Source organism: Metopolophium dirhodum, chromosome 5, assembly GCF_019925205.1.
Source record: "Metopolophium dirhodum isolate CAU chromosome 5, ASM1992520v1, whole genome shotgun sequence".
Lineage (NCBI taxonomy): Eukaryota > Metazoa > Arthropoda > Insecta > Hemiptera > Aphididae > Metopolophium > Metopolophium dirhodum.
Window position 1 is genome coordinate 14,339,860 of NC_083564.1, and position 27,603 is coordinate 14,367,462.

A 27,603-nucleotide genomic window follows, 5' to 3' on the forward strand; every position below is an offset into this window, starting at 1 on the left:
CAAACGGGTGTGTAGGATTATATCATTCATTATTAAGACAACTTAGTTTGGGCAATCCTGTGCGTAGTGTACGTGACACAATGCAAAAATAATAATAAATAAAGAGACCATATAACGGTTTCCTTTCCCTCCGCCACCGCCGCTGACTACGATACACCGTGGCCACGGTGGTTACCGGTGAATTGGACCCGCCGTCGTGCTCGTGCTTAACCGTGTTTTAGCCGTGTACCTACATAAACTATCAGCATACCGGAAATTCCGGATTGCGGAATGCTTACTCGGATATTATGAAGCCCCTCCGAATTATACCATTCAGCAAGAAGACGATTTTTGGTCAATTTTATATTCAGATTCGATTTTTAAATTATAATTACGTATCATCTACCTATTTTATTTTATTTTAAATAATAATTATTATAAAAAATACAAAAATTTAAACAGAATATGTACATTGGACAGTAAGTCGCAATAGCACAAATTCAACATGTACCTAATGGTAGTAGATAGGTTATTTAGTGAGGCAGTTTACCTACTAATAAATAGTTATTATTGCACTCCATATTATTATGTATGTATCATTACTCATTAGTCTTTAGTCATTAGCCATTAACATATATCAATATCTTACAGGCCATTTACGATTTACCCTATCTCAATACATGCGTAATACGGATAACAGATACCTATATTAAATTGCTATCAATTACTCAGTTACATAAACATCATAATTTAATATTATTTTTTCTTTTTTCGTGGGTAAATAGTTAGTAAAACGAAATATATACATAATAATATTATAAACTTTTACAAAGATTCTATTTATAGACATAAAAAAGCTAGCTAGGAATGTAATAATTTATTTTTATAAACGGATATTAAACTAGTTATATTTATAATTACATAAGTAATCAACATAACAAATTTAGCAAATAAAAAATAAAAATTGTAATACAGTTTTAATTGTAAATTATAGTCCAGCTTAAGAAAACGTGTGAATTTTGTTTGGAAAACATTTCTCATAACTTTCGTTTTGTTTAATTAGACACGATAATTACACTATTCATTATTGTAGACCAAGAAAGAAATAACAAGATGAAAAACTTTTGTACCAATCGTCTCGCACGTTTGAATTCAAATATAAGTTGGCGAATAATTTTATTTATTTTTTATCCAATGTAGGTAAAAAATGCAAAGCTGTGTGTATGATAAAAACGAAAATTATACATAATACAAATAAATAATAATACAGGCAACAACAATTAATAATAATCACATTTATCTATTGTTATGCTACTTTAACACATTATATGTATAATATAATGTATTATTTCAGGGATTTTAAAAAACCCAATTGATTATTCTTCGGAATATTGTAAACGTTGGACATGGCACTGGGACCTTTGCCTAAATGCGTGTTCATATGCAGATATCTCTGCACAGTTAATAATTACCCACTTACATCAAAACGTTACTATATGAACAATATTCTTTATCTAAGTAAGTATTATTAAAAATAATAATTTTTTTTTATTTCAAAAACATGAATATACTTAAATGTACAGCAGAAATAAAATATGTAACAAACTTTAAAAGATAAACAAGAAAACTTACAACATAAGACTCATTCATAAATTGCATCCAGGTGGATGTACCAGAGAGTAATAGAATAAAGCAAAAATTTACACACATAAAAAATTTGATTATTAGGTCAGACAAAAAATAAAAGTAAACAATGCATGCAGTAGTTTGAAAGAAATATTCTTTGAAGATAATAATAAGCTTTTGTGGTGTTTGTAGTTGCACACAAATTTATTTTATTCAACATTTTAGTATTATAAAATCTGTTAATATATTATAGTATTTATTAGTCAATAAATATTCAAGAATTTGGTACTTTTGTATCTATGTATGTAAAATACATACTTGATCAAGTGCAATTTATCAGTTATTTTCATTTTACGTTGCCAATGTAAGTATATATACACTAAATGCTTACATCTAAGCCCACTGTTATATCAGCAGAAAAGCTTACCGAGCTCAATGCTTATCCAAGGTAGGTTAATGGTACCTAATAAATTATCTTTTAATGGAATTTATCAGTTTATGCTAATACAGTGATCAAATGTTTAAATTAAAAGATTATTGGCTGTATCCAAATAATATTGTTACTAAATCATTTACCAAAAAAACTATCGTGACTACTGACTAATATTCTGTGAATTTCATAACTACATGTGTCTTTATACTTGAAACTTGAGTATAGACAAATTACACTCTATACTCTCCACATAATATTTAAAAAAACGTATCATTATTATTACTTATTAAACTAGCATTTTAAATTGTAATACCTATAGAAGAAATATAATAATGCTAAGATTTTTCAGTAATTGTCCTCATAATACCTATTTGATTTTATATTCTTTTGATCTACAAACAAAATATAATCACAACCGTGTAGCAAAAATGCAAAAATCTGTTATAGTAACGTATTGTAGATTCCTTTTTTGTTGAAAAAGAAGAAACTATTACATTTTTGTTGAAGGATCGACACGTTTCAGCTATGAAAGTGTACATAATATATTTAAATAAGAAAAAAACCAATATTCTAAGTGTTAGTCTTACATAAATTGCATTTCTGAAACTATTTCAAAATATAAAATTGATCTTACAGTTTGAACGCCGAACGGCGTATTATAACCAGAATACACAGTGATTGACAATTACCTACTAATACAAATGAGTCATGATAATAACAATAATTCTTTTTATCAATGATGCAATTGCACAACAAGAATTCGTTATCGCTTCAAGACACTTGTTGACACAAAACAATAGCAACAACAGTTTGCCGACTACGTAGTCATAAACACGCATAACATAACTCATACCATTTATAGCAATTCATTCAGGAATAGGCGAAGGAATAGGTTATTTTTTAACTTACATATTATGTAGGCATTATATTATTATTATTTTTAACACTGTGCATTTAATATTTTTTGACTTTTTGGTTACAGCAACACACGTGTTTACTAATAATTCCCTACATTTGATTTAGTGTTCCGAGTTACTATTTTATACAATGTTGGTACCTACCGTTCAAATTTACAAACTATTAAATAGTAATAAGTAATGAGTTTTTTTAAAGAATAGGTAGGTCTACCTATCTCAAATTTATAATTAATAATATTAACTCGGTTAATAATATTACGTTGAAATTGATTGAAATACACGTACAGAACTATATTTTTAATTAAATCCAACTTCACAAAATATACCTACTTATCGTTTGTGAATAATAACATTTATTAATAAAATATGTAACTAATGTAATACCTCGTGTAATACGCAGTGTTTTCATTCAATTGTCGTTGTTTTGTATTTAAGAATCAAATGGCCATACACGACGGAAAACGCCGACGAGCCGTCGTCGTTTTAGTGGACGAACGCCCAAGTAATAATAACACATAAATTCCTAATTTTACATGGTTTTAATTTGGGATGGGCAATACAGGTAACGGAAAACAACGCGTTTATACCATAATGTTATGATTGTGTATCAATAAATCATACAATTTACGCAACGAAGTGCGCTGACTTACCTATACGGCGGTATAAGGCACCATAGCTGATGCAGTGAAAAACTCGGCAAACGAAACTCCGACGTATAGCCCAGCCTTAGGGACGTAAAGATAATGTTGGATAGCAAATAGTAATGATATAATATCGATAAATTAATCATATTATTTAGTTCATAATATTGTCATAAGCAGACATAAATTTAATTTATAATATTATATTCTTATAACATTGTGGTGAATGTATTAATAACTTATATTAAAACCCCATCATACGTGTAAACAGACAATAATATGTATTATGATATTTACGGCTTGAGCAGAAACGTCGAATCCGCAAGATTATATAGATGAAATGTATAGTTTTACATTTATCAACATTAATTTGAGAATATATTCACCACAACGAGCTTGGTTCAACGAATATGCAAACAAACAGTTTTTCTTGGTTGCATATTGGGTTTTGTTATTAATCTATTCGGTGTTATTATACACAAAAATGTATTATAAACGAGGAAACGAAGACAAAAGATTTTTTTGTCGCACAAATTGCCGAGGTTTTATTTTTTTTTCAAATGTCGACCGACATAACAACCATACAGAACAACAAACATGGCTTATAACACATATTCTCAGAAACAGCTCGACGACGAGATCATCGATGTAACGGCAAAAAACGCAGTTTTAAAACGAGGAATTGTTTTTTCTTACATGCGATAAATTCCGTAAAGTGGGTTCGACTGAACAGAGCAAACGGTTGTGGCCTTTCAATAATAATAATCACAATATTATGTCGTCGCAGTACGGTCGAAGAGACTACGCGACATAGCTTAATAATATTATATTATACAGGGACGGTGGAAAAAATAAACGGGCTACTATATAATACACCTATAATTTATATTATATACGATCGAGCACGTACAGCAAAAAAAAAATTCGTAGGAAGGTGGGTTGTTCTTAAAAGGGTTCTCTACACGACTACCTACCTACACCATAATTTATCTTATTCGATGAACGTGCATTTGAACATTCAGAGGATTATTTTTCAAATTTGGTTTTAGGCAAAGAAAACAACATACCTGTAATATTACCTAAATTATAATAAACACGAAGTGCCTAATTAATCATTATACGACATTACTCAAGTCAGGTACCTATCCAGTCGAGTAATTTGATCAACCCGAGGGGAAATGCTCAATTTTTACCCTATAATAACCCAAAGGGTATTTTGTTTAAAACAAATTTTAAATGATAAACGCAAATTTCGATGAAAAATTTATCTTTCGGGATTCCAAAAATTGTGGGTGGACGACAACGAGTGTTAGTAAAACGTGCCAATGTATACCGGATGTCTTTTAAATGGCGGTGATTACTAATTGCCACCTCTACCTATAATATTGTTGTAACTTACAATAGGTAAGCGTATCGTGTGTTAGTCGCAACAGAAAACACAAATTAAAAATGTTGATGAAAAAATCAGGGAGTGATAAAAAATAAGCTACCGCCTTGTACACACGGTATTATTTTGCGGGCAAAGGTGAAAAAAAAATCGAACGGCGTACAAAACGTCGGCCCTTATATGTCCCACGCGAGGACAACGTGGATCCTACCTACACACGAAACAATATAGATACCTACTACCTCGATAGGTACACGTATATCATTATAATGCATATAATATAGGTTGTTGAAGTTTACGCTTCTCTGTATAATAGTCTCTACCCCACACAACCTAACCCCGAGTACTCGTTTTTGGATTATTTTCTTTGCTACCACCATCACCATCACCCCCCCCCCCACCCCCACAAGTATTGAGGAACATAATAATAGTAGGTAATAATAATAATACCATTATAAATAAGAAAACGACAGCGGTTCGCGTCAGTCTATTGTCGTCGGAGCCATCCGACCGCGGAGCAGCGGCAGCACACCGGTGGTTTCTCGGGTGACCGGTGGCAGGAGGGGGAGGGGGGAGAGCGAACACCTGCTGCATCGGCGGTTGTATGGGAGGAGGGGGCGGGTGAATAATAATAATTATTACGAGCGGTGTCGTTCTTGGAGGGGCTGCGACGAGTCGCGGGGGGTGGGGGGAGTAAAGAAAGAAGAAACACCTCCTCTCCGTGCCAATCACCTCACCGGGCACCGAAGGAACAAAGAGCTGCAGGTAGACGCACACGCACGGAAAACCGGTTGTAGCCGTCGCGCGCGGGCCGGCCCCGCGCGCGCAAGACAGTGTTGCAGGTTGCGGAAAGTAAAAAATCTCCCCAGCTTACCTGATGCTTGTTGTTGTTGTTGCGGTTGCGTCTGTTGCGCCTGCTGTCCGTCCGGCGACGATCCTACTGCTGCGGCTATCAAGGCGGCGACGGCGAGCAGGGCGACAAGGGCCGGATCCGGCGGCGACCCGCGGGCCTTCCGCCGCATCGCTAAGCTAGCGAAGGCTGTGGTTGCCGGTTTGGCGACGGGCGACGGCAAAAACCGCGGGGCACGGAGTTAACTGAAAACGATAGCGGTCCGCGGGCTACGAAAATCCCGCCGACGCCGTCATGACACGAGGGAGTCGCACTTTGGCGGAAAAAGCGAACCACAAAAAACCGTGAAAAAAACAAACGAAACGAACTGAAACAGTCAACGGCGCGAGTGTCGCCAAATTATTATTACTTTCGGTTAGCGGACAACCGCGACGGAGACGACACGCACACGAAAACGCGAAAACGCGGCGCGGACAACGCGTGTCTGACGTTCGAAGCTGAAATGCCGACTGACGGACGACGACGGCGACGACAACGACGTGCCTTGTGCCGCGCGCGGCGGTGCGGCGGCGGTGCTCTCCGAAAACCGTTAAACCGACAGGAACCGACGGGCGGCGACCGGTGTCGAACGACGATCACCCGTACGGCCGTGCCGAACTGCCGATACGGCGATACCACAATACCTATACGTACAATATTATAATGATATTGTCGTTGTTACTTGTTATTATTATTTTAAGAATTTCGTACACTCACCACAATCGCCGCCGCTGTCGCTTGCACCGCGCATGGGTTTTTTTACTCGTCGGAGAACGGTGAGTAATAATAATGTGTCCAGTGCCGCAACAATGGGGTACGCAAGGCATACATTGCATTCCCTGTCCAGGGAATTTATGTTTAAATTAGGGGGGGGGGGGGGCACCATCATAAAAATTAAAAATTAAATAAGTTATTATTTGAAAAAAAAATGGAAAATGTACCTTCTATTATAATAGATTGATATTATTTTGATATTATTCGAAAAACAACAAATTCAAGAATTTACATTTTTCGTTATTGAAAATGATCTTTCATCCCTTTATAATGTAATTCTTACTGTATGTATTATATATTTAAGTCTCCCAGTTACTGCAACTATTGCCGGAAGGTAATTTTTCAAAATAAAACTTTTGAAAACTATCTTTGGAATTCAATTTCACAAGAGAGATTAACTGGCATAAGTATATACATGATATTGAAAAATCAAGGAAAAATTAACTTGATCTTGAAAAATTGATAAATTACTGCAAATACGAAGTCTAGTAAGAACATTTTTTTAAAATAAAATTATTGTATAATATTTGTTGATAGTTTATTTTTTGTTATTTAAATTTTAATATAGGTAATATTGTGTTGAAATCGAGAAAAAATGAATACACCTATAACATTTTGTTTAGTAAATTAGGTAATTGCTTTTTGATGTATTGTTAGAGATGTGTTTAAAAATATGATGAACTAAATATAACCCGCACTAAAATACTACTTGAAAAAATGTTAAAAATTGGGGGCCATAAATGTGGTCTTGCTCTTGCATTAGATTTAGAAGTTAGCTGCGGCACTAACTTTTTTTCATTATATTGGAGTACAAGTAAAGGCCACACGAGCCCCACAAGACCTAGTTGCGACTTGTGGCACTGAATGTTTCGCAACGCGCCAATCTGGTCTTCTTCCGGTATTCGTCTCTACTCTGTAGTCGGCGGCGCTGACGAACTAGTCTCTGTGACACACCGCCACCAATAATAATATTATGTTAATTTGCGCAATACAATCAAAAAAAATTCATTTTTTTTTTGTCGTTTATTTACGGATATGACGTGTAACGCTATTATCATATAGTTACCGGACGTGATAAAATATTATATTGGTGTCGGTAACTTTTTTTTCCAAACTTCCTACCTATATATTTAATTCGACCGAAACACGTTGTTCCAGACGTGGAAATTTCGAATCACGCAGCTGCTAACACATTATTATTATGTGTACAATGCGTACATAGGTCGGTCTGCGGGAGGGTGGATATTTTTATATTATTCCAAATACTTTGTCCTAGAGGGCTTGAAATGATCTCACCAGACTCAACGCGCGCCTCTGGTAGTATAATATAGTATTATTATATTATATTATATCAGCTGAATAGGGGAAAAAGAAATAAATCGTATCTATATCTGTTCGTTTTTTCCCTACAGAACATTACACTTTCCGTCGAACGTTTTCGGCGTATAGTAGGTAGAATATAGTAGGTACCTATTACAGTTATTATTAGATAATATTAGTTATTACTTATTACTATAATTAGTTAACAATTAGTCGTTACCTCGAGCATTTTCATTACTTATTTTATACCCATCGTTCGTAATTGTTTATTAGTTGATTACATCAAATTATAAACTATACAATTTTTAATGTAACACGGTAACACACATTTATACACTTATTGCCTTATTTGTAGGTATACAGACAGAATACTAATTTGGTTTCGTGCGTACGTTTTCAAAGGTCACAAGTAAATTTCATAAAAACTAATTGTTTTAATTTTAATAACGATGCTAATTCTTGTCGTTAATCAACACAATTTTATTTATCATAAGCTATTGTTACATTTGACCGTACAAATTAAAGTGTTGTGATGAATGTAAATAAACCTAAGATTATCATTTTGTATTCAAGCATAATAATTTTATTATTCAATTAATTATACAATTTAATCACCATTATTTTTTCGATATAATAGCGTATTGCGTATGCATATGATGTTCGCAAAACCCAAAAATTGGAAGGGGTTGAATGATATATAATTTTAACTGCATTACGCTAATTGTTCATTTGATGTCAAATTCAATATGTTTTAATGGGATTAATACATGTAGGCCACGTAGGGTATATTCACGTGAGAACGCCACTGATGTAGGTACATACATTTAACCGGGAATGACTCAACGAGTTTACTGAGTCTTAACTTGTAAGTTATTCTATAGGTATTTCAGTATTTGTATGTATATAAAATTGACATTTTATAGTTTATAGTCACATTTGTGTATAATATACCTACTATACGTTAGCACGCAGTAAATATAATACAATTTGCACTTAAAAGTACATAATACCAAGTATGCTAATTAAATTTAATTGTAAACTGTACATAATTTAAGAAATGCAAGGAATTTGCATATCTTTGACGTATAAATGATTTTTAATCTAAATTAAATTTGTAATATTTAATTCTCATTAAATTGTTAATCTAATTTACATTTTTCAAACAGTTTTAGAAATATCAAATAATAACTAAATATGAATTATTATTCAATATCAAAAAAAAAAAATATTAAACCAATAGGTACCTACTCAATTGAAAAAAAAAAATAATTATCAATATTCTATTTGCTAGGGTAAAGTAAATACGAACGGAGTAAAAAGTAATAATGATCAAGTATGGGTGAACGAGCTCGATGCTTTTAAAGTGTCACATTTGATTTAAAAATAACAAATTTTGAAGTTTACCTTACTGGTTAATTATAATAATATTTTTTATAAAAATGGTTATTTTTAATAATAATTGTATTATAATATTCAGGACTTTTACACTAAGAAATGAGTTATAATAAAAATATAATACGTTTTGTTATTTTATATAGTAATTTGGATATCATATTGTCGAGGTGATGTTTTTATTTTGTTTAAGATAACATACCCTTTTGACTACTAACATGCAATAGGAGATACAAATCACGTTTTTTTTTCAATAAAACTTTTGTAAAGACATTAAAATTTAAATAGAATAGGTATAGATTTTTTAATTAAGACTTGTACAATCTGTAAATTGCTATTTACAATAAGCACAGGTGATGTATTGATGTAAAATAAAATAAGATAAAGTAAAATAAAATATAATAATTTAAATTAACTAATTTTATAGAGACAGGGGACTTGATTGAAGGAATAGACCATCCATTAAAGAAAATTCATGACGTGACGATTTTTGTGATAGCTGAGAGTACAGTGGTGAGGAGGGATATAAGGTGATATAAAATGGATTTAAATTCATCAATAAGTTTAAGAAGTGAGATTCCATTGTGGTTTTTAGGAGTAGGATTTGGCTTGAATGATTGGAGACCCTCTGTCACATTTGCATACGAACGTAGATTTGTCGGGTTTTCAGTGGCTATTGATGTTGATGGTGATGTTCCGTGTTCAGGATTTTTGGTGACTGATGGAGTTATATAGCATTGGTTTTTTGACGTTTTTGGTTTGAAATGTTGTTGTGTTTGCGGGTCAGTTATTTGAATATTGTACATCCTTTGTAGTTGGCAGGGTGTGGTCATTTGCAGAGTGCGCATTTTGCTGGGAGATCCGAAAATTTTTTGCAGGTGGTGGATTTGTGATTTTTCCCACATTTGACACGCATGGAAAGTGATAACTTATAATAACTTAAGAGGACGCGTTGTTGTTATATAACCAAATTTTATTGTTGTAGGTATTGTAAATTTACGTTCACTATAGTTTCAATTTTCAATAATGTGCTGTTAGTTTTGATATTAGAGAGAATTGACCTAACCTTTTAGGTAAAAACAATAGTTGTGCTTAAGCTTCGGTGATTTTTTAGATATTTTAATTTTCAAGCAAGAAATGGGTATGTAAAATATCACTAATTAAAAATGCTCATATCTCGCTTGAAAATTAAAATATCAAATAAAAGTTGACGGTTAAGTACAGATAATTGTCTTACCTAAACGTTGTATAATATAGGTTAATTCACTCTAATATCAAAACTAGCAGCTAACTAACAGCACACTATTTAGACTAGTGACCGACAATTTGCCATATTGAGCATGTGTAAGACGGAGACAACAAATGCATGGGTAATGTCCTCTTAAAAAAACATTATTACATTTTGAAAATTTTAATACAATTTAAATTAGCCATACTATGTCAAAATACAAAACTAGATGTTGTTGCCAGACAAGAATAACACGTTATGACCCAAACAAAAAGTAAATTTCTCAAAATAGTATTTTCACATAACATAATAATAATATATGCTTGTTAGGTACTTATCTTGATAACATAATCGGAATAATATATTAATAGGTTACCAATAATAATTTACTACACGCGCGACCGAGGCCTATCCGCGTTACCCGCATACCAAAATTCCTTATAATATTTTGGACAACTTGGAAATATATTTTTAATACTGCAAGTATTGTATTAATTGGCTTATTTAAATCAATCATAATATGTCCATATTCTGTTTTTCTATATTATGCTCATTGATGTTGAACTGCCGCATCTATGAAAAATATAAAACGGTATTAAAAAATAAAAATATTCATGTGAATTAAATTGAAGAGTCGTTTCAAACGCGTTCAGTAAGATTTTGACTAGGTAATTGCAGTTTAATCGAAGCCGGAAGGTCGTGTTTATATTTTTACAGAGAGACAACTATTTATATTTTATATTATCTAGATGTAACTTGTTAAAAAAAAATAAAAACTGTCCGGATAATTTAATGTAGGTACAGACTACAGAGTACAGAGTTTTTCTAAAACAGATAAGAATATAAGATAGTATGACTGTAGTGATGGGCGGTAACGGATAATTTGTACTATCGACTATTATTCAATTATTCATATAGACTATCGAATAATTATTCGAATAATTTTTTACACAACTGAATAATCAAAACTATCGAATAATGATTCGAATAATCGATACTATCGAATAAATTATCTATAATTTGAATATTAGTTATTTCAGTCGTATTGTTATTTTTAACCCTTTCAGACCAGGATTTAATCGGATAAAGAATAAAGATAGGTAACCAATTTTAGTAAAAAGATTTTTTCCTTGGAATTTTACCAAGATCAATTTTTGGAAATAATAATTGTTTTCGGTATTTAATTTTATCAGAAAGAATATTAATAATAAGAAAAAAATAATTTTTCCATGTTCTGTAAACAAAAATATACATATTTAATATTTATTATTTGGGTATTGGCTACAATGTTCTATCTGTAAAATTGATTACAGTAGATAAGAATATGCAAAATAAAGCATGTCCCCTGGGAAGGAGTGAAGGACATAGGGTCTGAAATGGTTAAAGTATTGTTCAGTAGAAAAGCACAAAAGTACAATTTGTATTTTCTCAAGAATCTCAAATTTAAAAGGTAATTATTAAGTAATCATATTTGTTTATTTACATGTTTTGTCATAAAAATTTAAAAAATGTGATAACACTGATAAAAAACAAGTTACTTAGGGCCAGTGCCCAGTAGTTGTACCGTACTACAACTGTCTACGGTTAAATTACGATTAAACTTAATCAGCTGATAACTGATAAGCTGATAACAGATATTTAACCTGGCAAAATCGGCCGATTAAACTCCGGTTAACTTTAATATCGTAGAAATATAATTTATATATAATAATTTCATTCGAATAATAAATAATTATTCATTCGAATAATAAATTGAATAATCGTAATCGATTATTCAGATAACTAATTTGGCAAGACTATCGAATAATTCGAAGTATGAGGTACTAAGTACCCAATACTAAGTATGAGGTGAAACTCAATTGTAGCAGCATGCATTATATTGACAGGTATTACGAATAATTACAAAACTATGAAAGTAAGTAAGTACAACAGTAGTCAGTAATACAGTGTATAATATTATGTCCTACACTTGATTTAAGAAATTTCGTTTTTGAGCCGAAACGCCAAGTAGGGTTACCCTAAAAATTAAAATAGTGACATTCACTGTAGAAAGTAGAAACACTCAAACGCCCTGTATAAATGCAATGTCTACAGTTCGAAAAATAATCAACACTTAGTTAGGTATTCACTACAAAGTTCGCGGACTAAATATTTGTCGTTCAATGAGTTCCCGCGAGTCCAAACTATACAGGTTAGGGTTAGGTCTCGACACGTCCCGAAGTGAATTGTTGGTTTTGGCGGTATAGTCAATAGCAGAATGTCAACTGTAAATTATTTAATCTTATACACTATAATAATATGTACACCTATATTATTGTACGACGTGCTTACTGCTTAACCCCCGAGACTGACATACGTATGCTTGTGGATGTATAATAATACTCTATATGTATATTGTATATTCAGTTTTCCGAAAACGTGTCGAAAGTGTATATAATTACCGATTTAGACGAGAAACTACACAATATCTTTAGTATAAATATTGAAACATTCGCAGGCCCCAGGACACTGTGTACACAATTCGGAGACTACTATTAAAATATTACACATGATATACTTGCGAAACGCTGCACTACAAAATAAATACCTCCACGCGGCTCCATTGTTCGAAATAAATCCGTCTCGGAGTTTAATACTTTCGGGTGTCTACAATATAATATCGAGATTAAACGCAGTGAGAATATTATAATACATTATAATCTCTAATATTCTAGGTATTGACGATACTGCGAGAGTGTCCTAAAATAGTAATACTAGGTAATGTATAAATAATGATCATTGTCCAATAATATTGTCGTATTTTGTCAATTAGAAATTCAATAATTACAAAGTTCGATAATAGGTACAGGGAAACACGGACAAATAGATAAACCACTGTCGTTGTAGTGCCGTAGTGTACCTACAAGGCTAAATGACAATGTATTGACGCGATATCGGAATATCACTGCGGTAGACGATATTATAGTAAATTTTAACGTGCATGTTATTATTACCACCACCGCGGAAACAATAATATCGCTACAATAAAATTCCTAATGCCGAAAACGTGTAGGTATTATCATGCATATTATATTTTATCAACAATTAGTACATATACTGCTAAAACTGTGTTCTACTAACCTAACCCTCGAAAAATTAGCGTCCGTGATTTTAACTGCTTCATTTTCCCATCCCACCATCCACGCCACGGCACTTATATCATAATAATATAATACCTATCGTTTATAAAATTCTTAAGTAATAAACATTATAGTTGTGTACAGTGACATAGCCACCGGGGGGAGGTGTGCTAAGAGGGCTATATCCTCCCGCATTGACCGTATTTATTTTAACCTTTATGTACATATTACAATGTTATATTAAAAAAATGATTTTACAAAACCTCTATAGCCAACCCCCCACTCCCAACACCCATACAAATGTCTTGCTACTCCACTGGTGGTTTAACCATATTTGACCATAGCGATGTCAAAAATGTGCGCCTATATTTGAAATATTTATAAGACATAATATTGAGATCTACTGACATTGTATAATAATAATAATACGATGATTGAGTACCTACCATAGTATAATAGTGTAATGCGGTGACGACGTGTTACTTCCACAAAGTGAAACTCGATCGGCGGTCGATTTTAGACGATCGCGCGTGGACTTATCAAAAAACCGTTCGTACGCCGGTAAATGTTTCGAGCCCGCGGTTTGGCGATGACAATAAATTACACCCCCCCCCCCCCCCCCCCTGTTCGATCGTTCAGCCAGAACACCGTGCAGAGTGCGGTCTGGCAGTGCGAAATTCCGCGATCGTGCGACATCGAACACAAACTTTCATAACGTTAATTATAAAACTTTTGCCGATGTATAGGTACGCGCAGAATTCTTTGATGCCCCCTCAACTATTTCACCGTACCGACCTCGGATTTTCCGTGTAGAATAACGAGTACTGTATCTACATAATATTATATTATATTATTATAATAGCATTATGGCATTCCGGATTACTCAATTAAAAACTCGGAGTGCGTGCGCGCGACTATATCATACGCGACATTCGATTAAACCTTCGATCATGATAATATTATTGTACAGACGTATTAGTGCAGAATTAAAATCGGGATTATAGCATAATTTGATTTGGATTTTGTTGTAATAAATCAATATTTGGTATTATGTATAATAAATGTTATACTCCAGTACGCTTGCATCGTAAGTGGCATAGCAGTGGCGGTCAAATGATTTTGGTAAGCGTGGGGAGGAGGGTATGGCTGATATTTTAGCACGCGCTATTTGATCATTAATGATATAAATTATGATCATCAGATCTTAGACATTGACCACCGCCACTGATACAGAGACGTGATAATATTATAATCGTTTCAAGTTTAAAAAACCATATTTACCTACGTTAGATTTGCAACGTATTTAATAGTAGGTTTTTGAAAAACTTAAACCAATTTTTTATTTTTCAAGATACCAATTTCAAATAAAATTATATTTCTAAATTATCAAAAAATATTACCAATAAGTAATAACTCAGTTTTCGTTTTTCATTAAATATCATAAAATAGGTACAACTTATATAGACACGTCATAACTCATAATACATATTATAATAATAGAACAATTTGGCTAACCGAAATGTTTCAATTTATATATTAGATATATTATATATTTTACAAGTGTCAAATACATTTTAATTATTTAAAATGAGGTACCTACCTAAATTTAAATCAAATTTATGTATATTTTGTGTTAGGTCAGAAGCCTTAGCTATCATTTCTAGTGTAATGTATTATTAATGTATTATATTGTTATCTCTCATCTGAAGAATAACTGTATTTTTTAACACTTTTCTTAAGTTTGGTTTCACGTCTGTCTGTGATCAAATCTTGCGCGCTCGATTTGAGGCACTTTTTGAAGATGAAAAATTCTGAAAATTGGTATAGACCTTGGTCTTGGATGACAATACAATAATCCGTTGTCATTTTGGGACATGGACCAAAAAAAAAAAAAGGATTGTCCCCACGACGTCGCCGTAATATCTCTCGCAGATATTGAACTTTCTCTCTTCCCCAAAAAAAACCGCAACCTCTTACGAAGCAAGTATAGGCGTGCCCTATCCATTATTATAATATCTATGGTAACAACGGTAATTATTACCAAATAACATTATACCGGTATTCTGATATAGGTACCGAAAACACCGGATAACATATTTCTTAAACGTTTAATAAAAATATTTACTTTCAACTAAAAAGTAGAAAATAAAAAATAAAAAAAAAAATTTTAAAAACACACTTTTCCATAAAAACATTTAAAAAAAAATTTTAAAAATTGCACTAAAAAGACAAAAATAATTCTCTGTACTTAAAAATAATGAAAAATTTATTGATGAAAAATTTAAAAGTGTGTGGTGCATCATACAAAACATTAAAAGCCGAGCTAAGTCTCACATACACTTCTTTGTTCAATCCTGTTTATAAGATAGTGACTGGCAGTATATGTCAAGTATAAGAGCAAAATAATGAAAAATTTACTGATGAAAAATTTAAAAGCCAAGGAAAGTCTCACATACACTTCTTTGTTCAATCATGTTTATAAGATAGTGACTGGGAATATATGTCAAGTGTATGAGCACCACACACTTTTAAATTTTTCATCAATAAATTTTTCATTATTTTTAAGTACAGAGAATTATTTTTGTCTTTTTAGTGCAATTTTTAAAATTTTTTTTTAAATGTTTTTATGGAAAAGTGTGTTTTTAAAATTTTTTTTTTTTATTTAAATGTATAACAACGATATTTGTTTCTTATAATAGACACGAAATAAATGTATTAATTACCAGCTATATAATATATTTAATTTTTCTTCAAATGTTTTAACACTGACTTACTTTTGGTGTATTATATTAAATAACTTTTTTTTGATACGGTGTTTTAATTTTTAATTTTTACTAGATAATAATATTTTTATTCGTTGATTTATTTTTTTAAGTGCAATTGCCTCAACGCTTAAATGGTCTATTTGCCCGAGATCGATATTTTTGTAATGTACAATACTACAACTATTTGTTACTTGTTTTAAATTGTAATTTTTTTTATAAAAAAATATATTTATTATTTAATATACCTCGTATAAACAATGTGAGTAGATGTGGTTGGATCTATTTATTGTTGAAATATTTTTTATTTAGTTTGTAATTGCTAATAACTCAATTTGATAATTCCAGTTTCAGAATTACATCCGTTCTTATTATATTTTACTTATAGATAATAGGTAGTTATTTATAATAATGGAAAGTATTATAAGTTTAATTTTAATAATCAAATTGAACGATAAAATTGATTTTTACTATTTCTGAAAAATAGGTCACTTACACACTTTGTTCTAAATAGAAGGGAAAAAAAACATAATCTTTTATGTGAACAAACGCACAGTCACTTTCTGAGTCATTCAATGGACGGAAGTCCCATTTATTTTTTTTCGTAGTAAATATGAATATAACTGATGACAACTGTTATAAGACAATATTTTAAATTAGGTAAGGAAACTAAAGAATTGTGAGCGATTTTAAATTAAAACCATAATACGATTATATTGTTTAATATCATAAGTCAATAATCATAATAAATTATTCAAATAATTCAAATTTTGATGTACGTGTGTAGTCAATATTTTTCTAATTGTTGAATGATTAAATGAGTTATTTAAGATAAATCATATTACTATAACGTTTGCTATTTTTGATACTCAATTTGCGTTCATAGTTTTTTTTAAAGTAGTGTTAAATGTTTATGGTTAGTAGGTACCTTTAATACTATTATAGTATGTAGCCAGTATAGGTATAACATATTTTGTCGACACAACATGTATACTAATAACAAATAATAATAATAATAATAATAAATGTCAATTTTTTTATAGTACGTATATAAATATTAGTTTTTCTGTAAATATTAAACACAGATGTTTTTTTTCTAATATCTCAAATAACTATTGGAAAAATGTAGGTACATAAATATTATTATTAGTATACATTTCAAAGACCTTGATCAGCCCAAAGTAGGTATTTACTTCAATACTTTTTTTATATTCTTTGTTAAGTACGTAGAATTTTAATAATGTATTTACTACTTTTACTTAGTTCTGTTCACAACAGTCAACAATACGATTTTAAATAATTCGTACAAGATGTCAAGATCTATCCGGAGTGACTACTAGACTGACTATGTTTCCGGCATGCAAATACTTACTGTAAAAAAAAATAATACATTTCAAAACTAATATTATTCAGATTTATACAAACAATAAACTTTATTACTCCTGTAAAATTAAACTAGTGTACCTATCACTGTCCTATCTATACAATTATAGTAGTTTCTCATGATAATATCTTAGGTACAAAACTGTCAATTTGTTTAAATATTTTAAACAAAATTCATAAAAATATATTTTAAAACGTATCGAATGGCATAAAAGAAAGCAATTTTTTAAAAGTTAAAATATATACAAATTTTAATTTTAAGTTTTAACGTTTATTATAATAATATATATAATATAGATAACAAAACATAGTTATGTACGGAAATTAGGGCGTAACCAGTTATATACGACTATAAACAACTTGTTAAAAGGTAATAACTTTTTTTCGTTTAACGTTACACTGCACCATTAAAATATATGTAAGCTTCTAATCTAAATTTAGTCATAACATGCAAACTTTTAAAAATAAATTAGTTGTACCTATTACCTACTGTTTTTTTTAAAATGAATGAATACAATTTTTCCGTCTATTTTATGTATTATATTATATACCATCTTAAGACATATTATGATAGTATATATATATATGTATAAAAAAAACTAAAAATGTATACTTAAAACATTTTTATATACATTGTTTTAATCGTACATTTTATAATCGTTTATTATTATTATATCGTTTATTCGTCTTCGATAAATATACCTGCCTACCTGTTTACTATAAGAATTAAGATGCACGCGTGAATGGTCAATAAATGGTATTTTCATGATGCATTATTGAACTTTCATGATTTATACTTGGTATAGAAATCTCAACAATGATAATATTATTATTAATTATTTTATTATATTACATCAAGACCTGTGTGTGTGAGTTATCAGCACACCGTGGGTGGGCCAAATATTTATTTATGCGTTTACCATGAGTCGTTTCGTTTCAACGTGAAGTGCATTAAACTATTGTTTCTCGAATCCGTGGTCAGTTCACAAATGATTGTCTATATTATGCATTAATGCGAATCGCCGTCGTGCTTATATACCACTACAACTATAATACCATAATAGGATAATAAATCCTAAACGCAAAATTTCAATAGGAGGTACACGCAATACGCTAATGAGTAATAATGCATTCCATTTTAAACTGCGTCTGAATCATCTGTTACTTTAGTGGGTACATGGTGGCTGTACATCACATAGTCATTAGGTCAGTAAACAGGCCTTAACGGAAACATTTATTGACTACCTTACGATAGCTAGTTATATACGTCATCCTATTGGCTATTGACGTAATGACGTCACTATAAGAAAAGTTGCTAGTAATGCTAGTATTTTATGTGTAGTGGAATATAAAACCGGATGAACACAATTTGTAGGTATACAAATATAGTACCCACTATAATACTTACCATCTACAAATAGTGGGTTTCAAAGCGACTCACACGTTTTTTTTTATACGTATCTAACCTTATTATTAACTGTAAATATTGATAAATTGATTATAAATTCTATAGTATATAATATTCATTTAAACAAAGTACAAATAATTTCATTCAGTTTTGTGTGCTGAACATTGGAATATTTATACATTTTTTGATGACTGCAGAGATTATGTAAAATAAGTAACCATAAATTAAAAGTTGTAACTATTATTATAATATTATTACATGTTAACTCAAGTCTTTACCAACCAAAAAAAAAAAAAAAAAACAAGCAGGTAGATAATTACCTAATAAATTATTATTAATAAAATTACGGTAAAAATGAGATTTGTACATAATGCAATAGTGAATACAGAACACTATAACGTATCTTATAAGTTATAACAATATAAATAAATGATAAATCAACAATGAATAATTGATAGTCGATATTGACTTTATTATATTTTGTTTATTCATTTGAAATAATCAATAGTAAATGCAAAGAACAAAAAAAGTCTTTTATATCGCGCTTTGGATCACAATTTTAAAACTATTTTTTTATAATTTAATTATGAGTACCTATGATACAACTTGAATAATAATAATAATACACTTAAAGTAAAAAAATAGTTTAATGTAATAAAATATAATAACTAATCAGTTTACAATAATTACCACCTAATAGTCTTTTCATTTGAAAACATTTAAAGCAACACAACCAGTTTAAAAATAAAATCATAGGTATTATTACATATACTATTTGTAAGATAAATTATACGTATTATTATGGTATAGAACTGACATTATTTTATATCAATAAAACATAGTGTGCCAGTGTAGTAGTTACTATTAAGTATTGACTATAAAAAATAAATGTTTCTATTCTTTAATAAAAATAACTATGGTCATAATATTAAAATGTAATAATACAAAAAATCTTTATTACAATACACAAACATAATATACCTAATACCGATCAAAATCATCTAAAATATTAAAGACCATTCATAAAAAATTATTTATACAAATTGGTACACACAAATAGGTATTATTCTTATAGGTAAAATATAGTATTTGCACGCACAAAGAATTTAATATATTATTGATTTATATTGATAGGTTCAGTATGTCAATACCTTTGTAGGTACATGATATGTTTATAATTATATGGTTACAAACAAATACAATATTTTTTTATTAATATTATTAACCCTTGATATTTTTTTTGGTCATAAAATTAATTTGTTCTACTGAAAACTATTAGTGGGTACCGAAATAAGTTGAATATTTTTGATATACCTACGTATGAAATTGTAACCAAATTGTACTAGTAATAATATATAAGTTTATTTGAATGTTGATGTGTGCTGTAAACTTTCTTGTCTTAGATTAAATACTTGAAGTGTGCTACTTGACAGGACTATTTATCATATACTCAATATTCTCTTAATATAACATTTAGTATACTGTTTGGAAACCTAGCTTGTACAATATTATAATAATATTTAAATCCAATTATTACACTGCTAAATATGATGAACCTAAAATCATATTTAAAAAAAAAACTAATAAATATGATAAGTAATATGTTATAAATTGTTATGTCAGTATATGATAACTACGACATAGATACTCAACATTTAAGCGTTAATAATTATAATATACCTATGACATTTTAATATATTATTTTTTTTATAAAATTAAAAATATATATTACTTATATCAGATTACTGCAGTAACAGCCACGAGTTCTGAACTGATTTGCCTGGAAATGTTTTATCAGTGTTAAATACTCAGAGTCGTATAATTTTATGTTTTATGTTACACAGTACAATATTGTGATAAGAAAACGAATAAGAAAATTAAAAAAAAAAAAAACAGTTTTGTCGGATAATCTAATCAGCAAACATAATAAAATGTTATGCCGTAGTTTACGATGGTGTCAGTTTATGAAGAAATGAGAGTAGTATAATTTTCTCTATAATAATATGGTATACGCTTTTGAGTATTTTGATCATATTATTTATTATATTCTAAAAGAAAAGTAAACATCTCGTAAAAAAAATATTAAGTACACAAGTAACCTATAATATGCGCCGTCAATTAAAGAAGGACAGTCGAGAAGCTCTCCAATATTGTTGATATTATTGAAAAAATAAAATGTACCAACTCAAATGTAAGGCATTGCAACACATTATAATATATTATATTGCTATATTAGGTACCTATATACGTATACTTTTTATTTATTGTCATAAAATAATATATGATTATAAAATTGTGAAATACTAACAAGTCTGAAGTCAATATTGTTTGAAGTTTGATCGTAAACTACTGATTTAATATTCCAATATTAGATAATAGATAATAGAAGGTTTGAGGAGGTACAACATTTTGAAATAAAAAAAAACTATCAATCAATGGGCAAAATCCACAGAGAGTTAATCGGGTATAAAAATATGAAGTACAAAAGTTGGGTGGGACACTTGGGACGGTGTGTTTTAATTTGAGAGCAAAATAAATATAATCAAATTCGGAATACGTTTTTGAATGAATCCAATTTAATCGAATTTAATATACCTTTTGATTGCCATGTTGAGACTGCGCATCGAATATATTTTATTTATTTATTAACAATGGGTTTCGATGTGTTTAGCTTTTTTTTTTTTTAAATACTGGTGTTTAATTATAATTAATTGTCAAGATGATTTCTATACGGGTGGTAGGTGGTGTGATTAATTTATACGTTACCTACATACATCTTTTAAAAAATTAAAATATTCTATACTATTGTTATTTAATATACTATTATAAATTAAACTAAATTATACTATTACTATACTATTACTACGAGCGCTGCCCGTCATGTGCCAAGCGAAAAATTGTTTATGGTATGGTGGTACTTATCCAAATCATATATTCATAATTTTTTGAAAATATCAAATTACTATTATAAAATAGATATTCTTGTATTTGTATTTTTTTGTATTGTAAGACTACCTTTATTTCTATACCTAGTCAATGTATTTTATAATACATGATGATGTTAGAAATTAAATACGGATATCAGCAGCGCGACAGTAAAATGCCGAGAACCAATTGCTTACAACGGACCACAGGGGTCAGCGCTCATTTTTCATGACTCCGACTATAGTGATTTTATATTGAAATTCGATAGGAAATTCTTCGTAAGTTTTTCCACTGGAAATTTGAATGTTCAAAATGTTTTATAGCAAAGGAAAAAATATTTTTGTGGAAGCCCATAGGTACTTGAATATTTGTATTGGGGCCTCAAGGCCCTGGGCCACACATGATACCCCCTTATAAATCTGGCACAGGTCATATAGGTATTATACATGACGTGGTGTAATGTGCACGTGTATGCAATATAATATATATACATAGTACATACATTTTATACCGAATCGCTGCGCACGTGGAATGGTATCATTTCGAAATATTATGCGGCGTATATAATAGCAAAGCACTTCTAAAGCAAACCGTCGAGAGCCATGTGTTTCCGAAACGTTTACCGACACTTGAATTTGAATATACAACCCTTCAGACAGTTACGAACTTCAAAAGGGACATTAATAATTACTATTAATTTTTGGACACTTCAACGCAGACTCCAATACGTCTCTTTTTTTTCTGTAACCCCATTCCGCTGCTGTTATAATCATTTTACCACCGAAATTGTGGCAAAAACCGTCATCGTGATATAATCGATTTTCATACACACAACGTTGAGTAATGAGTAAAATAATTTGTAACTTAAAATCTAGAACATAGCTGTACTTATAGTCATCGCATTGGGTTTGAGTGCCGACGATAAACTTCACTAGATTATCATAATATTCCATATTATTATTACCTGAGGACATAACTTTACATTAACTCACCAATTGAAATATCAATAATAAAGTTATTAAACATTTAAACAATTTTAAAAAATTCTTCATCCAAATTTACTTGTACATTTTATCATTCAAATGTTAAAAGAAAATAAATATTAGATAACAAATTTGAGAAAATTTGACTCGGAATAATATATTTATTTCTTATAGTACTCTCATCAAATACAATGAAGTAGGTGTGATAAAGGTTTAAAAAATGAAGCTTGAATGATATAAAGATATATTATATACAATTCTATTTATACATGTTTTCTACATCACTATTGGAACAGGTAATTTTTACTGAGATTTCATACGATTTGTTTTTGTTTAACATTAACTTAATAAATACGTATAAATATTATTATATTTAATATTTTTCCATTCAACAATTTTCGTAAACAACATATTACAATTTAAAACATAATATAGGTAGGTAGTATATCTACCTATACATTATGCATTGTTTTAAATGTACAGATATTTTGGATTAAAATAACAATAAGAGATTCAACTTTCAAACAGCAGGGATAATGCATTTTACATTTCTAAGAAAAAAATATAATAATTTGCAGCCCAGAACTTCATTATGTATTATTATGTATGCATTTAAAGACTCAAAAACAGTCAAATTTGGCAAAAATGCTCCTAAGGGGACGTTGTACTCGCGCGTGTTGTCTCCGTCGTGCAAGTGTGTAACTTAACAAATTTTACGCTCAGTAGATCACGTTTAGCTCCGTTAGCTTAAAAATTAAAGTGAATTGACCTCTTTTACAATTTAAAGGTAATCTCATGAGTTTTTTATTATATTTTAAAGCGAGTTATGGGTATTTTATATATACAAACAATCAACAATTTTAAAATAGTTATAACTCGCTTTCAAAATAAAATATAATAAAAAGCCCATGGGATTTCCTAGATAATATTCTTACCTTTAAATTTTATAAGAGGTCAATTCACCCTACTTTTTAAATAAACGGAGCTAAACGTGATCTGCTGAATGTAAAATTTGCTATGTTATGTCACTTGTAAGATGGAGACAACCCATGCGGGTGCCACGTCCTCTTAACAATCATTTCTAGCTTAAACAAATATTTAAAAACAGTCAGTAACTTACAACTATGATAAATAAATAAAAAATAGGTATATATACTTGCAGTGAAAACATGTTCAAGTATACAATCGATAAGATAAACAAAACTCAGTAGATTAATTGATGAAAACAAAATACAAATCTGTTGACAAAAAAATTATGTATGTATATAAATGTCACACGTAAAAATCCATCATATTATCTTAACACATTTTTAATAAGGAAAAAAAATGGTAAACATATTACAAAAGAGTAAACAAAAAACAGGACCGGCATAAATTAATACCAAAACCTGCTGCGTTGGAAATAAACAAAAATGGCCAATGTCTTTCACTATACTTATATGAACAAAACAATTCAAAATATCTGTCAATAAAAATTAAAAATTAAAAAATACTATATATAAATCTAAAAAATAGAATAGAATACAGAGATTGGTAAGCTAAAAAAACATCAATGTAAGATCAATACACTGCTCCCTTTATTAAAGTTTCGAAAAGATTAAAATGTGTGCCACAAAAAGAAATTATATCGATGAAAATGAAGATAAATTTATAAGAACTAAATATGACGAACATAGAAGTTGTATACTTAAATTAGTAAAATGGTAGGTACTTATAAAATACTTTTTTTGGTTGTACTTTAATCATAATAATATGTGTAAAATACAGAATACTAAAATATATATTACCTAAAATGCTAAATTGTTATTAATGAATATGATATTAAATAAACATACGTGTTTATTTTATTATAATAATATATATTGTATTTCACAATTTAAACATCATGACAATTTAGAATATTATATTATTGCATCAATAATAATAATAAAAAACTATTTTAAGGGGTTCTGTATAGACAATTTTAACAAAATTTTTAAAAATATAGAAATATTATAATTTAAAAACAAAAAATTTGTTTAATATTGTATGTACATAAAGAAAATTGTAAGCTATTCTATATGAGTATCGTTTTTGGTTTTCACGTATAATCGGGAAATTTAATTCTATCTTAAAATATGTTACAAACTATTTATTGATAATGATATTACGTTGATTTGGGGTTTGGTAAGTTCCTATATGAAACATAATATGGGTAGGTAAATTGTATTCGTGTAAGAACATAAATATGGTTAATTTTTAACTGCAGCTGTTTCGTGTGGGAACTTGCACACACCAGTTGATTTCCACACAAGAGCTTACAAAAACACATATTGATGGTCAATATCTTCGTAACTTTTGTACCTTGTTTTTAATTTAGTAAAATAGTACAAGATACACAAAAAAGATATTTATAGTTATTATGGTTACTATTCAACAAAAAATCATGCAATTTTTACGTGGTATTTGCTGTCGTAGGTATAACGTAATGTTTGAAGTAGAAAAGTATATGCGGATTTATTATTATAAATAAGATTTATCTAGTCTTATATCTACGTAATAATAACACGTTATGTATGTTAGGTTATTTTTAATTTAAAAAATAATAATTAAAAATGATGGAAGTAATAATATTTTAATACAAATAAAGGGTTTTATGGGTAATAGGGCGTGCATAAAATTAAATCTCGGTAAACATTACATAACATTTGAAGTATACAAAATACGTGGACAATATTGATAATCTTACAATATTATTTACATAATATACTTAATATTATTAATTTGATAGATAAGATGACGTATCAACTCTTATTTTAAAACTATAGGTTCTCTTTATAAAAAAAAAAATAACTAATAATTTATACGAATTTATTGTCTGTAGACTTCTATTTATACCTATACCTATGGCTATATAATATATACTCCGTTTTGTAGACAAGTAAATAATTAATTTAGAAGAGTTAAAAAACATTTTAAGTTGTTGAAATTTGAATTACTAAAATATTAAAATTACATATACTATAAATGCTAAACATTAAAAAAATGTAAATATAATAAACCTAAAAATGTAAAAATTATATTGTACCTATTTACTATGTATTAATTTAATGCTGTTGATAAGCTAATAACATATATAAAGTGGTCAAATCTATGATTTAGTTTTAAATTTAAATTTAAAGTTAAAATTATTTATTTTTTGTTATGGTTTATGTGACATCAATTAATCGAAGAAATAAGCATATTATTGATTGTTCAAAAAAAAAATGTTTTAAATTCAGTACATTTTGGTGAATCATAAGGTAAGGAAAACAATAATTGACTATTTTCGTTTAGACATTTTTTAGTATTTTATTCCGTTTAAGATCTATTTATTATTTGTGATAGTTTAACCATATGTAGGTAGTTGTAAAATGAGTTTAATATTCATATATATTTGTATACATTATATATTTATTATTAACATACATAGTACTTATTGTTAGAATAAATATGATTTAGAGAAGGTTTTAAATTTTAAATTTCATATTAAACTATATAATATACAAAAAGTATCATAATATAAACAGTGCTGTACGCTAATGAAAAATTAGATGATTTAACGTATTTGTCCATAAAAAGTTTATTAGAGCGACCGGATGTTTGAACTTGTCTCGCATCACTCACCTTGGAGCTGGATAGCTTATTAATATTATACATTTAAACTTTAATATTTTTATTCAACCGTTGCTTTTCAATAGTTTCTCCTAATACGCAAGCCGTAAAAAGGACTTCGACAGCTATTCAAACTTATTATAAAAAATTTGTAATGTGTAAAAAAAAGGCTTACTTTACCTAAAACACGAAAAACTGGCGGAGTAGTATAATTAATACGTTTAAAAAAATATAATTATGACAAGTTTTTTTTAAAGAAGAATAACTAATAAGAAACTTTTTATTAAATTTTCAAAATTTTTGACTGAGAAATAAAAATGTTATCAACATAAATCGAAAATATAACTTAAAGTTTCAAAAATGTCGAATTTCTTCAAATAGATAATTCAAACCGAGACAAACATTTTTGCTAATGATATTATACCTAGAAATATTATCTAGATATTTCAAGTCTTCGTTGATTCCTTTCTGAATTAAAAAAATCAACAATATCTTATTAAATATCGATGTCGTGTAAATATTCGTTTTTTTCTACCTCTTATTAAGAAAACTTGAACATAAGAAGTTTTTCCATTTTTGACTATTCCAAAGGATCAAATTCAAATACATCACATTTTAATACTAATCTAAAATGATTGAAAATATATTAATATATTATGCAAAAATAAGTAATGATATGTGCTAAAAAGGTAGGGTAGGTATAATCAATGAAAATAGTAATAATAACAGTAACAATCGATGGTTATAAAAATAAGAGTTGTAAATAAATATTATAACCACTCACATTTTGCAGTTTATTTGAGT

General features: G+C 29.3%; 1 protein-coding gene across 2 annotated transcripts in view; it reads right to left on the reverse strand.

Annotated features, from left to right (window-relative positions):
- Positions 1-6,360, reverse strand: part of LOC132944212 (DE-cadherin) — a 91,607-nt gene extending 85,247 nt beyond the window's left edge. For both annotated transcript variants that reach the window (XM_061013445.1, XM_061013444.1), the window contains exon 1: positions 5,858-6,360. In XM_061013445.1, the coding sequence (XP_060869428.1) occupies positions 5,858-6,005 (148 nt within the window). In that variant the 5' untranslated portion in view covers positions 6,006-6,360. The remainder of the gene's footprint in view (positions 1-5,857) is intronic.
- Between the last annotated feature and the right edge of the window lie 21,243 nt (positions 6,361-27,603).